Source organism: Pavona decussata, unplaced genomic scaffold, assembly GCF_977016875.1.
Source record: "Pavona decussata unplaced genomic scaffold, jaPavDecu1.1 SCAFFOLD_136, whole genome shotgun sequence".
NCBI lineage: Eukaryota > Metazoa > Cnidaria > Anthozoa > Scleractinia > Agariciidae > Pavona > Pavona decussata.
Window position 1 is genome coordinate 164,457 of NW_028145549.1, and position 15,841 is coordinate 180,297.

A 15,841-nucleotide genomic window follows, 5' to 3' on the forward strand; every position below is an offset into this window, starting at 1 on the left:
ATTTTGACTACACTTGCCTGCCGTCAAATCGTTGAAAAACGTGTCGAGCTGCACGTCTCCTAAATGAAACGAAGACCGTCTTTACCAGTCGCTGCTTGGCCGTTTAGTTCTGACACCATTTGTAAATCATGGTCGATACACTCGATAAAAAGTAAACTCAACAGAAATTTATTCTGAGAACTAAGCACTCGGCTACACAGCCATGTTGAAACGAACATATGACAAGAGCACATGATTGAACTTAATGCTGATTGGCTGATCTAGACAATGGACATATCGTCACATCAAGCAGACAATTTGGTGACGATGTCTTACACCATTCGGTGATAAAAGTTTCAGAATAAGTGGGTTGAGCGGTTTTGTGGAAAATACGTGCTAGGATGGAAGACAAGATGTATGATAACTATTAATGTAAATTTGTTTTGTTGTAGGTCAAAAAAAACTGACCGAGTTAAGTCCGCTACACAAGGGCAATGATTTAACTGCGTGTTTAACACAATCATGTCATAAATATTCAAATGATACATGAAATAACAGGCCAGACGGTTTTATCTGTGCCGTGAATTTATCAAATGAGTATTTTTCAAAGGGACAGTGTCGTCTATTTCTAATGGCACATTGAAATAATTGTTCTTGTTAGTTGGCCATTGGCATGCACTGTTTGTAACATGCAGTATATAACTTCAAGTCAAGACGAGTTGTTTTTACAATATAACTTACCCGTTGGTGTGAAAATAAAAAAAAGAAAGAAAATAAAAGAAAAAGAAAACGATTAGCAAAAATTACGCTAATCTTCTACCAGTTCGGCTTTTGCTTGAGTGATAAGAAACGCGTGAATAATAAACAAAGATCTTGCCGTAGATTTGATCAGAATGTTATCGGCATAGCGTGAAAAAATAAACCTGAATCATTTTAAGACATTAGTGATATCTAATGGTTATATCATGGGGATTATCCTTTTCTTTGGTCAAAAAGTTGCTTAATTTAGGAATCATGTACCGTTTATTTAGTTAAGCTAAACCTATTTTTAACCGGAGTGGAGAAATAAAGTAAAACAAATACAAAAAATGCCAAAAAACAAACAGACAAACAAACAAACAAACAATCAAACAAAAATTTACAACGACAACCTTTACTTTCTCATACAGAAAACACTTCTAATTGCAACTTAATAGCACAGGGATTAAACCAGGAATATGAAAGAAGTAAGAGCAATGGGAAGTGTGCAGCAAAGCCAAGATGGCAGATGGCTCGAATGATCTAAGAAGGAAATGTCAAAATGTCGGCTCCACTTAACCATTGTCCATTTTTCGGTAAAAAAGTTACTTAATTTATATCGGCTACCTTACTGATATGAACATTAATAACCTCTAAGTGGGAACTCAGAATTACAGCTCGGTGCTACTGGCCAAGATGGGAGATGGCGCGAATGAGCCACCATACGTTATCGCAGATTCTATATAGGAGCTCAAGAGAGCGTGTAAACCTTGGCCAACGTTATTAATGTCGGTCTCCATTTTCAGTTATTGTCCAAGACATACATGTAATAGTTATCGTCCATTCGAATAGCCTTTCTCAAACTTATTAATAATTCAAAAGCCAAAGACAAAGGAAATCATGCACGGCGTGACGTGTTTGGATTTCTGATGAAAAACTCCTCGTTTCTGTATCCTTAATTTCCCTCTTCAAAATCAGTTTGTTTGAGAAGCTATATCAAACACTCGTCACAGTGTTTCATCACAATATCAAAAACCCCGAAGTTCCTCAACTGCTCTATGTGATAAAACACTGTGTCTCGTGTTTGATATATTACTTGAATAATTATTGTTCCTCATTATTCGTCTGCCATTGACGGGAAATTTTCTTTCCTGCAAAGAAAGTTATCTAAGATCTTTCAAATAGGCAATGTGGCTCTAGGTGAATAAAATGAGAATTTGGTTGAAGCAAAATTCGAGATATAATTTGAGGTCAGTCTTCCAGTTGTTACTTACAACATAGCATGCTTAAGCCAAATCACCGACAAGAGGTGTACAAGTACCTTTCCAAACAGGTTTTGCCCCTCGTATATTTCCTCTATCAAATAAATCAATTCCTTGTATCTTAAAAGGCATCTTAAAAGGTTGGAAATGGTTGGGTAAAATTACAATCTCATCCAATACAACGTCTACGCGTTGTTCTCTCTCGTCAGTACCTAGAAAGCATACTGACTTTACACATGTGGTTAACGCCGAGGAAGTTCGCACAAGAAGACTCTCAACAGAGACAGGTCAGACATTTTTTTACATAACTGTTTGCACTTTTGATGAAGCGGTGTGGTGTAAATTTTCCCAAGTAACTGTGGTTAATATTTGCACTTTTGAGGAAGCGCCTATAGCTTAGGTTGAACGTTAGCACGGAACATTCGATGGTCGTCGATTCATAGCTGCTGTCTGACAAGCTCTTTAAGTGAGCTCTCTCACACACCCACACACGCATTCAAAAATCTGTTACAAGGTGTACGTTTTCAAGGTATAACAATCTTATTCATTTCACTCTTTTTAGATTATCGTCGCCAAACTGAAGGCATAACAGTCAAGGCAATATGAAGGGTGTTGTTTTCGTTTTGACCGTTTATTTCTTGGCTATCATGAGTTATGGTAAGTCATAAGTCATCGGTCGCTAATCTTTCCGAATAGCGTTTTCTAAATTAGAAACAAAAACAGAATTGAGGATATCTTATTGTCCAGGATCGTTTGATGGAGAATTGTGTTCATATGTTAACAAAGAGAAGAAATCGGTCAATGAATAACAACTGTGTCTTCGCACTTTCATTATTCAAAATCTATCCAGAATCCAAAACGGCTACTAACCTCTGTAAAAGTTAAAGTGAAGTGGGTTACCATCCCCAACAGATTAAATGCTTTCAATTGTCGAGCACGGACGGTCAAACAAAACTAAACAATCACATAAATCCAATGCCTAGTGGCAGAATTACCGATTACTTAATATCAGCCTTATTTAGACCGGAATGTTTTTGCTCTCAGTACACCGGTTTGTGCTCCGATACGACGTAAAATTAAATATCTAGCTCGCGTTCATCTGAGTTATCTCATATCTGTGCCTTATTTTCCAAAACAAGCTTACCATTGGAAAATATAACATTCACGGAAATGCCTTACCAGTTTTCAGCACCGTGTGTCCCTTTTATAAGGAGAAATAAAGCCTCTGAGTCGGGTGGCTGTAGCCATCCGCTTTTCAACTCCAATGAAAACCTTTGTGCTTGATAATATATTCAAGATCAAGGGTTTTGCTGTGGCATTCCACACGGGCGATTTGTCGCTTGGGGAATACGCTTCTTGATATAAGAAAATATATCTTATGTTAACTTAAAATGGTTTCCTTTGAGACGTAATAACTGGTTAGCTGAGAACGTTACTACCTTTATAAAGTTTCATTTGGTGAAGAGAGGAAAAAAATCTGTCGTTGGGTTTTAAAATTATGAGCAGTTGTTTGTAAAAATGTGGTTTTAAAAATAACTTGAAATCTCAAACAATTTTACCCTTGCCAGAAAAACGAATAGCATTGCTGTCAGTAAAATTCAGGCAGTTTTCATTTAGGATGCTAAAAGTCAAAGAAATCGCTGAAATCTTTCTTACAAAAAAACTGCGACTCAAAAGTGTTCACCACCGTGGCTATAAATAGGTTCGCGCCTCCTTAGAGCTAAAATATGACGATTAAAATTATAAAGCTGTTTTTAATCCCAAATGAGGCTTTAGTTTTCACCCCGAAACAAGAGAATTGATAAGAAAGATAAACCTGCTATACTAAAAAATTGGTCCCATAGCCTACCATGAAATTCAATGAACAATTTAACACCAAATGTAATTGTTTCCAGATGAAATTCGGGAAAAGTTGTAAAAAAGACATATTAATCGACTTTTTTTTAACTTGCACCTCTTTGAAAAATTCAACAGCGAAACGTCTCAATGACGACAACGTAAAAGATGATTTCTGCAAAGATCTCCTGGAGTCCGCCACTTATGAAACACATACTCTTATGGAGCTGGTCTACAAAGCATCCTGCCAACCCAAGGGATGGGAAGGATACTTTAACCGCCCAGATGTCGTGGCAATGATTCAACAAATCTCAGATCGTCTCAAGAATGACTCTCGTGAACAAGGACTTGGACTGAATCCAGATATTGGGTGGATCTTCAGAGCATTTTACATGGTTCCACCTGACCAAGTGAAGGCCATTATCCTAGGACAAGATCCAGCTCCACAGCCGGGCTTAGCAACAGGGCTCGCTTTCAGCCTGCCTCCCACGGTCCATCCCACTAACGTTCCAAGTGTCCAGAGGGTGATCCTTGAGACCCGAAATGAGGGATATTGTGTTGATCCTGAAAACGGTGTGTTAGAAAGCTGGGCTGAGCAAGGTGTTTTGTTGCTCAACACAGCTCTCACCTTAATTCAAGACGATATCGGTTCGCACTTAGACCTTTGGAAGGAATTCACCGATGCAGTCATCACCTACATCAATGATAACGCCAATCCGTCCGTATGGATCCTCTGGGGTAGCAAGGCCAAAGCGTTTGAGAAGAAACTCGACAAAAGCAAGCATTATGTTGTGAAGGGGGGCCATCCGTCACCAAATGCAGATGGAAAATATTTCTTCTGTCAAAATTATTTCACCTGCGCAAACGAGTGGCTGTGCAAGAAAGGTCGCGGCATGGTGGAGTGGAACCTTGTTCCCTTACCTTGCCAAAAATATGCCAGTCGTTTGTATGTGAGGGTTCATGGTTACCCAGGCTTTGTAAAGGGAGAGAAATGTAAAATGCAAGCCTGTCCTTAATTTTAAAATCATTTAACTTGGTCAAAAATAAAGAAAGGGAAAAAGGAAAGATTGTGATAAAAATAATAGATTAAATTGATTTTATCTTACCAATTCTGAAAAAATAAACTGGAAAGCAAGTGTGAATACATGTTCGTTGTCTGATCTTGATTATTTTTCCGAACACATCCCGTGTATACTCCTTGTTTTATAAGAACCTTTTATTATAAGAACGTTGAGGCGAAATTAACTAAAATTTTTAATGAACGTACTAAGAACATAGCCCAGGTTGAGAGTCAGTTAAGAACATTTCTATTTTTTAAAAAAAAACTTTGCTGCACTCGCTACACATGATGGTTTTCTGCATTTCCCCACAAAATTTGTTAACTTAATGTCACGTTACGAACCCCATGTGGTCGATACTTTTTTTAAAGCCAAATTTACCGACAGTTGGCCGCCGCAATCCGCGAAACAGAGCATGTTACAAATAATTTGACACTACATTACGGCACATATTGCTCTTCAGTACCTGTCTTGGTGAAGTCCGCATAGATTTATTGAAATACTATCACTATCACAGGCAACTTAAGAACACGTTTAGAACGTTGTCAGGCTTAAGGTTACTGATAGGTTTCACGAGCGTCTTCACGGAAATCTTGCGTACGCGCGCTTCTTTGGATGAAACCACGTAAAAGTACATCACTGTAAAGCTTATTAGTTGAAGATGGCAAAAATATCAAGTCCTTTTAATTTTATAGGATAAATAAGCCCTCCGACGCCTGCAAGCTCAATATTAGCGACGTGTACTTAACTGAATTACCAACTCTCACGTTAAAGCGCACAACTGTTCAACATTAATCAGGAGATAATAGGCTAACAAAGCGTGTCGGCCTTTTTCGTTATTTATTTCCCGCATTTATGATGACATCCTAATCTTTGGCGCAACGCCGGAGGAACATGACGAAGCACATAGGCATGAACTGCAGTTGTGGCGCGAGCATGTGTTCACACTCAGTTGGAAGAAGAGCAGGCAAATCTCTGAGCTGTTATGTTTTTGGAAAGCGCACAGGCTAGCAAGGCAGGGCGGCACAAGCAGACGCGAGTGAAGGAAGGTCTATAATAAAAGGTCCGGCTTTGTTTTGTAATACCCGTAAATTAGTCATCAAAGAGTTATATATACCCAGCTGGTCACCCCTAATGATGTCGCAAAAAGGGGGTAAAAAAAAAAAAGAAAAAAGAAAAGAAAAAACTGTTAAAATGTTACCCGAGCACTAACAGTTGGAATAAGCTACGTATTGGGAGCTGAAGGACTAAGTTAGCATCGATTACAAAATGTGGAGTTAGCGCATACCTGGCCTGCTTCAGACATTGTGAGCTCAGTCGATCAGGTGTAGGTTAGCATGAAAACTTCTGTTGGGGAGGCAAGGGTCTTCTGACTGGAATCCCTCACTGACATTTAACCTATATAGTTGAGTTGAGTGAGTGAACCTGATTGGACTCTGTCATCTCTCGTATTTCAGGTCCGAGCTTGAAACTTTCCATCTCTCTTTCTGTGTTATAAAACACGATCGAGCTTGTGCCACCTGCCTAAACGAATAAAACACGAAGCTCCCACAAGTTTCCCTGTAGCTCAGAGATTAGAGCATGCAACTGGCATATGATTTTTCCGGCCTTGTTTCACGATTGTGCCAGTCAAATCCTTGCAGCAGAATCTTATTGTATTAACCACCACCTCTTGTTAGGGACCCAACTCACTTTTATAGCTGACGGTTTGGAATTTTGAATCGTGTTTAACCTCCAGTAAGTGAGCGCACAAAAAATGACCCGATTGAGTCACGGCGTATATTGGATAAAGTGTCGTCGGGTACAATTGATTTTGTAGCCTCGCTCGCGGACCCCCTTTTGGCTCGTCAGGCAATCTTTCCTCCCCACGCAAGTGCTCAGTTTCACCCTGCCGTTTTTTTTTTTCTTTAATTACTTGTTTTGTATCAGGAGCACACGCATGGTATGTAAATTAAATTTTGAAAGAAAAAAAATTGTGTGAGAAATAATGAACATGAGATCTCCAACTTTATTTCAGTCAAGTCGATAAAAACTGAAACCTCAAGAACAGAATCATATTGTCGGTTGACAATACGAAGGTGTTGCCAATGATGGCTTGCACGTAATTGGAAAAGTAAAAGTTCCTTTTCAAAGAACTAATGGCTGGCAACTACTCATGCTTAAGTCTACCTTTCGGTTTGTCTCGTTAGATGTTGGCTCTAATATAAAAACTCAACTTGAAACAGTCATGTATCGTTAGACACCAATAAAAAACACCCAGCGGTCTGGTTGCCGTCCACACAACTCCCTTGTAAGAGTTTGAATATATTCATTATTTCGTTCACTGGGTATAGTACAAGGAAATAGAAAGTAACAGGAGCCCATTACTCCTTAGCCTGCAATGCAGGCGTATTTTTGGAGCGGGAGCGCTGAATCATCCTTCGTTGCCGTCATCTTGGGCGAGGAAGCACGAGAGGGCTGGAGCGAGTCAAAAGTGACCTTAAGGGAGAGGACGACTGGCTGAGAAATAAAGAAGCTCGCATTTCCTGCCCCCCCCCCCCCTCCCCCTCAGCCTCCTTCAAATACGCGAACTAAATTTATTATTCAGCGCTCGCCCATGAAAAACGCCAGGCTAATTACTCCTGAAAGTAATTTGTAAAGAGAATGTGGAGATAGTCTGCAAAAGTCACCTGCGGTCGTTTCCCAGTAATCCAAGAAAATTTTCCATCACAGTGAATGGCTATCCAGTGTTCCTTTGTGATAGTCCATAATAGTAAAAGCCATTCTATTGTGAGGCATCTTAATTAGCCATTGCGCAATAACAAATTGCTATAGAGCGTCTTCATTCACTTAACTACCGGCCATATTGGTTTACTGAAACAAAAAAAGTATTTGCATAAAAATAGAGTTCAATTCCCAGAGGTTTAGTTTGGGACACCAACATGGCCGCCATTTCTTTGTTTTGGGACACCAACATGGCCGCCGTGACGTCATGTGAAAACACTCTATATCACCAAGTATAGAATTTAAAAGATTCTATCGCAGTCAGTAGCTATGAAACTGAAAGTATTTGAGTTGTTTTAAACATTGGCGTTCAGTCCATAACCCTTCCTGCTGTCTCCATTTCCATACACATATACTCCATTAGTTTTCTGCACATCCGCAGAGCTTATATAAGGACGGTGCCTACTTTTGCTACTGCGCATACGTTCTGCGCATCTTCCGATGATTCGAGAAATAATTTTATAATAATTTTATTAATTTCTATTGCGCAATTATCAATATAAATTTTCAATTGCGCATTACAATATGATCATCATACAAATATATAAAAATGCAAATGTAAATGCAAATTTAAACATATAAATACTATAAAAAGGCTTGTCTAAAAAGATAAGTCCTGATTGCCGTCTTGAATTTATTAATTGAATTTAGGTCCCTGATCTCACTAGGAAGCTCGTTCCATAATTTGGAGGCGGCCACGAAGAATGACCTGTCTCCGAGAGCCTTGCGAGACTTCAATGCAGGATAGTTTAACGTCAAAGACTTCGTTAAACGCAGGCAGTATCTACTTAATGCCGGTTTCTTAACGGCGGTGCCTGCTAAAACAGAGATTTTTTCTGCGGCTTATAAGTACGCGGGAAAAGCATATCTTGGCAAGAATTACTGGAGTCTGAAAAGAAAATTATGGGTAACGGTGCATTTTTTCAGCTTCAATTTGGGAAAAAATTCGATCCGTTGTTTTGTATTTTGGCGCTTTTTACAATTATTATTGCTTAATTATCTCTACAAAAAATGCGTGGTTACCCCAATTTTCTTTTTGGATTCCAATAGCTTCTTGCTAAAATCACTTTTCTACGTGTAGTCATAAACTGCGCAAAAATACTTCGATATCATTAGGCACCGTTCTTAAACAAATTACGTCCGGGTAAGTTGTGATCCGAAGAGGGGTGAGAAGCAAACGGGTAATTGCGTTTTGATGTTCCAAAATATTCCATTGACTATTGCCTATATGGGATGTTATTAGACATAAAATATTAACATTCACTACATACAATCGCTGTACGGATGATCCTCGAAACACACCTACGCATCGCGGACCTATTGCTTACGACGGTAAATTTGGCGTGAGTGGATTATTACGTCACGAGTTCCTGTTTATCACATAACTGTCTCGCTAGGGACTGATCACGATATCGACAGCCGTTTTCCCTTTGGAACATATTTCGAGCTCCAAGTAAGCTTGTGTTTGAGTGGTAAGTGAAAAGATAGAAGCTTTCCTGGAGTTTATACGTAGTTCAGTCACTTTACCAAACGCAAGTTATTAGTAAGTTTCCCTACAGAGTTTGGGTTCTACATGATTGAATTTTGCAAGGTAAAATATGAAGGTACATGCTGTCTGCTGAAACTACAGCTTAATTAATAATCCATCATCTATCGCGAAAGAGGTCGTCGAATAATATAGTGCTGTTAAATACGGCCCAAGAGACAACGATAAAAGAGGTATGAAGTGTAAAGAGGGCCTTGATCTGCAATGAATCTGTGTACTGTTCTAATGCTTGTTAGGGTATACAGACGTCGGATGACAATCGTTTGTCATCTGTGTTTATCTGTGACGTTTGACTTCCACTGACCCAAAGCTTTCCTTCAATGTTCTCAGGTTTGTGATTATACTTCGCTAGTATGCATAAGTCGTTTTCTGTCTTGAGATAATGGCAACCTCTGATATTCGATTACGGTACGAGTCGTTTGTTTCAGCTAAAAACAGATTTAATGAGGGCAATATAGTTGAATCAGGACAAGCACTGGATGAATAAATTTAAGTTTAATGTGAAATCTCCCTGTTGCAGGACTATTGCATTTATATTTTCTCGCTGGGCTAACGCCAGTTAGGAATCGGTAAGGAATTTCAAGAAGAAGTTTTGGCAGCTAACCTCGGTAAGCATTTTGTCGTTCTTGTTTTGTTTCGAGGATGTTCAGTAATACATGATTGACTTTGGATGCTAGACCAAGAAGTATAGGAAATATCGGAACTTCCCGAATTGAATAACTACGTATACTCAAAGGAAAACAAATTATGTTGATTAAAAGAAGAAAAAAAAAAACGAATTAGAGCGAAAGAAGGATTGCTATTCTATTGCCGCGGTGGTGAACAATTGGAAGTTTGAATAATTACTGATTTTGTAATGATTGATTAACCCATAAGTTTATTCTAATCTCAATGATGTCCCGGACTGTTTGCTTTGACGAGTTGTTGGTGATTACTAACTTAATAAATCTCCTCCTCCCTCCTCCCCAAATCGCTAGACTTATTAACTACTGACTCACACTAAAAAATATAGCGAAACAATAATTCAGTTTATCACTGAGCTCACCTATACTTATCCAATGGATAATTCTCAGGCAGCAACTTATGTTTGTCACGGTTAAGCTAATCGGATGAGAATTTGCATTTATGCTTAAGGCCTCCTTACAAAGACTACGTTCAATATTTTTAATTTTCTGCAAGATTATAACCAGGCGTTCGTTTCAACAAGTCATTCTGTCTTTATACGAGCTCATGACAAATTAGCTAGCTGAATACACACTGCCTTTTTTATAAGAACCTTTTTATAGCTAAACTGAGAAAGTTGAGGCTGAGATTAACTAACATTTAAGAACACACTAAGGTTTGTTTTTACTTTTTGCCTTATGTTTATGTTTAATATAGTGTAGACGATTGTTACTTCATTTAAGGTTAACGTACTGTTAATGTAGTACTGTTATCCTTTAGTTTTATTTTTGAGTTGTAATTGATAGTGTAATTATTGTAACACTGTAGTTAGTTTGTTAGTTTGTTAGTTCGTTTGTAGTTGGATTAAGTGAATGTAATTGTTATATTTAAATTGTTAAATTACAAAAAACAAGAACATACTAAGAAAATTACCCAGGCTGAGAGTCAGTTGACCAAATGCCGTGACATCTTGTACCCAGCGCAAGAGTACATGTCACAAGCAACTTGACGCCACGTTACGGAACATATTGCTTATTACTTGGGCTTCCCAAAGGGAGACCAAGTTGAAAATTGCCTTTTTTTTTTCCTCATTCAGTCACAAATCGCCGTCTGGGCCTTAAAACGCATGCGCACGTGATCTTGTCGCTGCATGGGTTTGCATGGGTCAGCCATTTTTTAGTCGACGATTTCGCGTTTTCCGAAGGAAAACACAACTTTTCGAAATAATACATCGAAAGAGACCTACTTAGGAATACTCGACAGTTTCGATAGCGGAAATCCGAGAAATAACGGCGAAATAACTGTGCTTCGAGTACAAATTGTTGTTTAATCCAGGCGACGAGTTAGCGGAGGGCGGACATCTCAAATCCTTATTCAGGCGGACTTTCTACAAAATTTTTTAGTACTTCTGGGAATTCAACGGCTGAAAAATTACAGGTTTGATCGTGAATTTGTACTGAAATACTATTCTAATTGACCGATTCTTTATATTCTGAACAGTTTTAGCGAAAATTTGAAAAACGTGCCACGCACGGGTTGATAAATTCGCTTCGAAATGGACTGATAGTTCCTTCAAATCGCTTTCGCGTCTCTCGTCTCGCATTTAGAATTATAAGCGTTTCTTTCTTAGGCGTAAACAAAGACTTTTCTGAATAAATTTTTCCTTTAGGAAAGCATTCTGTCTGTTTTTCTCTCTATTTTGATTGCCAAAACGTGACAACTGCGTAATCTTGCGTAAACAAACGCATGTACTGGAGACGGATCAAATTTCGCCTATGTGACGCGAGGACAAATTTCATCGATTAATGGGTTAAAGATACTGACATAAGAAATTTCCACGAAACACCAATTTCAATCAGAATTCCCTTATTTCAAAAAAAAAAAAAAAAGGGGGGGGGGGGGGGGGATGAAGCCAACACAAGATATCCCTGCCCACTTTGCTAAATCCTGTTGGCCAGATAGATGTACACATAACTGCACACATAGGTTGAAAGCTCGGATTTTACTGTCAGAACCTTTATTAGATTCTAAAATTTATTACTTAATCGGTCAGTGTAAAACGCAGACTACAGACCGGGCGTAAAAAACGGACAGAGGGTAAAATTTAGACCAGGAATATACATTGCTTTCAATATACTTGCTTGTACAATGCTGTAAAACAATCGACAAATGACAACTGAGATTTTATCATGTCATTTTTCTGGCGTTTACAGCTGGATATGCCGGGAAAGAAGCCCAAGTTCACGCACATATGCGTCTTGTTTATAGATGTCCTCTTCACGTAGGGCGCAAAGTGCCATGTTGGTTCAAAATTTACCACAAGCAATAAATAAGAATACAATTGTTGTAAAAACGTATAGGTTACGAAAATAAACTTAAATTGTCCAATAAAACGGTAAATATCCAAATAGTAGGAAAAGTTGCAAAGGTTGCTCTTATTTACTGATATATTTTTTAAATATATATATATATATTATGCATATTCGACTTGGGGATTATTGGGTTAAAATTAACTGTCTAATCAAATACAACGTCTACGCATTATTAGCTTTCGTCAGTACTTAGAAAGCCACTTTTCTCGTGTACTTAACAGAGGCACTTCGCACATATCTAAAGATGACTCTCAACAGAGACAAGCAAGATTTTTGTACTTTTGAGGGAGCGTAGCGCTGTTAATTTTTGCAAATATTTGCGCTTACTATTTTAGAGGAAACGCTTCGGTTGGACATTTGCACGGAGCATTAGATGGTCGTTGATTCAAAGCTGTTCTCTATCAAGCTCTTACATAGGGCTCTCTCTCACATTCAAAATCTTTGAATCTATGAATGTATAACGATATTATTCATTTCACTCTTTTTAGATTATCGTCGCCAAACCGAAGGATTTACAGTCACAGCAATATGAAGAGTGTTATTTTCGTTTTGACAGTTTATTTTTTGGCTATCAGTTATGGTAAGTCATGTATAAGTCATCGGTCGCTTATTAATAACTTTCCGAACAGCGTTTTCTACGTTAGAAACAAAAAAGAATACAAAATTTTATTGTCCAAGCTTGTTTGGTCGAGAATTATGTTCATATGTTAACAAAGAGAAGAACTCGACTTAAACAAAAAAATGAGCAGAGCATTTTCTGAGTAAATTTAACCAGCATTGTCTGTAGCGAGTTTTATGGTCACGATTTCCTGAAACTTACATGCAGCTATGAAACTTCGGAGCACTAAGGCTCGTTTGATGTGGAAATGAAAAAATCTGTCGTCGGGTTTCAAAATTATAGGCATTAGTTTGTAAAAAAAATTAATGGGGTTTTAAAAATAACCTGATATCTCAAACATTTTTACATCTACAAAAACTTCAAAGACCATTCTCGAAAAATTCAGACAGTTTCCATTTAGGATGCTAAGAATCAAATAAATAGGTTATAAATGTCTTCAGCTAGGTACGAAAAAAACCCCGCGACTCATAAATGTAAGCAACCCGCCAATTCAAAGGTTTTGGCCACCCTGAAGCTTAAATAAGAAGATTAAAAGTGTATAAAGCCCTTTCTAATCTGAAAAGTGGAAAATTCGTAAGTTAGAAGAGCCTGCATATCAAATAATGAACAATGCAACACCAGAATTAAAGGTTTTTCTTATTTTCCACCTCTTTGCAAAATCCAGCAGCAAAACGTCTTAATAAGGACAAGGCAGAGGATGACTTTTGCAGAGATCTCCTGGAGTCCGCTACTTATGAAACACATACTCTTATGGAGCTGGTCTACAACTCCTCCTGTCAACCCAAGGGATGGGAAGGATACTTTAACCGCCCAGATGTCGTGGCAATGATTCAACAAATCTCAGATCGTCTGAAAAACGACTCTCGTGAACAAGGACTTGGACTGAATCCAATTATCGGATGGATCTTCAGAGCATTTCACGTGGTTCCACCTGACCAAGTGAAAGCCATTATCCTGGGCCAAGATCCAGCTCCACAGCCGGGCTTAGCAACAGGGCTCGCTTTCAGCCTGGACACCACGGTTCATCCCACTCACGTTCCAAGTGTCCAGAGAGTGATCCTAGAGGCCCGAAATGAGGGATATTGTGTTGATCCTGAAAACGGTGTATTAGAAAGCTGGGCTGAGCAAGGTGTTTTGTTGCTTAACACAGCTCTCACCTTAATTCAAAACAAGATCGCTTCGCACTTAGACCTTTGGAAGGAATTCACCGATGAAGTCATTATTTACATCAATGATAACGCCAATCCGTCCGTATGGATCCTCTGGGGTAGCAAAGCCAAAGCGTTTGAGGAGAAAATCGACAAAAGCAAGCATTACGTTGTTAAGGGGGGTCACCCGTCACCAAATGCAGACGGCAAATATTTCTTCTGTCAAAATTATTTCACCTGCGCAAACGAGTGGCTGTGCAAGAAAGGTCGCGGTATGGTGGATTGGAACCTTGTTCGCTTGCCCTGCCAAAAACATGCCAGTAGTTTATACGATAGGGTTTATGGTAATCCAGGCTTTTCAAAGGGAGAGGAATGTGAAATGCAAGCCTGCCCCTTGGATTCATCCGGATCCTGCACCATGGATTCCGGATTCCATGTCAATCGATTCGGAATTCCATAGGCCGGCTGGAATCCGGGTTCCAAAGGTTTTTAGTCTGTTTTTCATGCGTACTTCGATAGCAGACCTGCTATTAAAGTACGAATTGTGTGTACCATACTATTCGTTTTAATATCTTTAACTTGGTTAATTAACTTGGTGTACCTGTTATGAGGATGCATCTCAGAAGTCCAGTTATCCACAGTTTCCTCCTGATTTTACGAACTGTTCTCGTTATAACATAAACATAAACAAAAGTGGTAGGAATTAAAATCACACTATGCTACTACTATGTCCTCGTTATCAAGCCAATACAGTGACATTATACTTTAACGAAGCCATTTGTTGAAAGCCTATACGTAAAATGGACCTTTTTTAAATTCCGTACAAATTTCTTTCTATTTCAAAAAAAAAAAAATAACTTAAACGCAATAAACGAGAACATTTACAACCCCCATACGGTCTCAAGCCTCTCTGAAATGCCGCTATCTCAAACTTGCTTTTGAGACCAAACAACTTATACGGTACGAGTAGTGTTGTCAGTTCTGAGACAGGTCACAAAGGTCTTCAACAAGCAAGCGCCCTACACTTATCCATAAGGATCAAAACTAAATCGCGGTTTTAAATATAACCTGTTTTTGTGTTGGGGGAAGGGATGCCGAGTGGTCGAGAGGGGACGCCGGGAGTCAGTAGCATTCCGGATTACAGAGGAGACTGGATTTTGGTTTCCAATGATTGGATTCAGGATTCCAGCATCTGGATCACGGATACTAATATCACAAATATGTTGAAATTCAGATTCCCTTACATGGGGCTTCTGCCCTTCTTTTTAAAATCATGTAATTTGGTCATAATAAAGGAAAGGCAGAAGGAAAGCTGGTGTAAAAATTATATATAAATCAATGATTTTACCTAATCAGTGGTGAATAATTAAATAAACAGGGAAGCAAGTGTGAGTATATATTCGTTGTCTGATCTCTGATTAAATTTTCCGAAAAAAATCTCGTGAAACTTATATTTTCCTTGAACACAAGTAGAATTTCGGTATGACAACAAGCTGTTGAGGAAACAAGAGCAGTAGGCGAGAGTTCAAATCCGATTTCCTCTGTTCTTTCGGGAAAAAGATACGTAACATAGCCAACTAGACAAGAGGACTTCGCCATTCACGTTTTACCAGGAGCTAAGATTTTAAGGCCGCAAATTACAATTTCGTGTACGAACGTCAACCCGATTTTAAGTGAAAATAACTTTTGTTTTTGTTTCCTGTAGAGCTGTACCCCAGCCATCATTTCCTAACTTATGTATATGAAATTTAAGGACTGTCCAACAAACGTGATTAGGTATAAGGAGGTGAGGTAGAAGAAGAAAAATTACCACTGGTAGCTCGTTTACGGACAGTGTCATCTCCACTATTATGTTTA

General features: G+C 38.7%; 1 protein-coding gene across 7 annotated transcripts; it reads left to right on the forward strand.

The window, feature by feature from the left end:
* The first annotated feature begins 1,991 nt into the window (after positions 1 to 1,991).
* On the forward strand, positions 1,992 to 14,856 carry LOC146467404 (uncharacterized). 7 transcript variants are annotated; one of them, XM_085125894.1, is made up of 4 exons: positions 8,996 to 9,108; positions 9,703 to 9,790; positions 12,706 to 12,797; positions 13,501 to 14,856. In XM_085125894.1, the coding sequence occupies exons 3-4, from the start codon at positions 12,746 to 12,748 to the stop codon at positions 14,442 to 14,444; spliced, it is 996 nt and encodes a 331-aa protein (XP_084982020.1). In that variant the 5' UTR covers positions 8,996 to 9,108; positions 9,703 to 9,790; positions 12,706 to 12,745; the 3' UTR covers positions 14,445 to 14,856. The 7 variants fall into 7 exon arrangements, with proteins under 7 accessions (XP_084982025.1, XP_084982022.1, XP_084982026.1 ...); XM_085125898.1 differs by having other exon boundaries at positions 8,997 to 9,108; positions 13,504 to 14,856; XM_085125895.1 differs by lacking the exon at positions 8,996 to 9,108 and adding an exon at positions 9,210 to 9,227.
* The last annotated feature ends 985 nt before the right edge of the window (positions 14,857 to 15,841 follow it).

Bases quoted from the DNA above. Each gene is read 5' to 3' on its own strand.
- LOC146467404 (XM_085125896.1), top strand. From the start codon at position 12,746: ATGAAGAGTGTTATTTTCGTTTTGACAGTTTATTTTTTGGCTATCAGT. The intron at 12,798-13,500 runs GTAAGTCATGTA...TGCAAAATCCAG, and splicing joins TTTTTTGGCTATCAGTTATG to CAGCAAAACGTCTTAATAAG.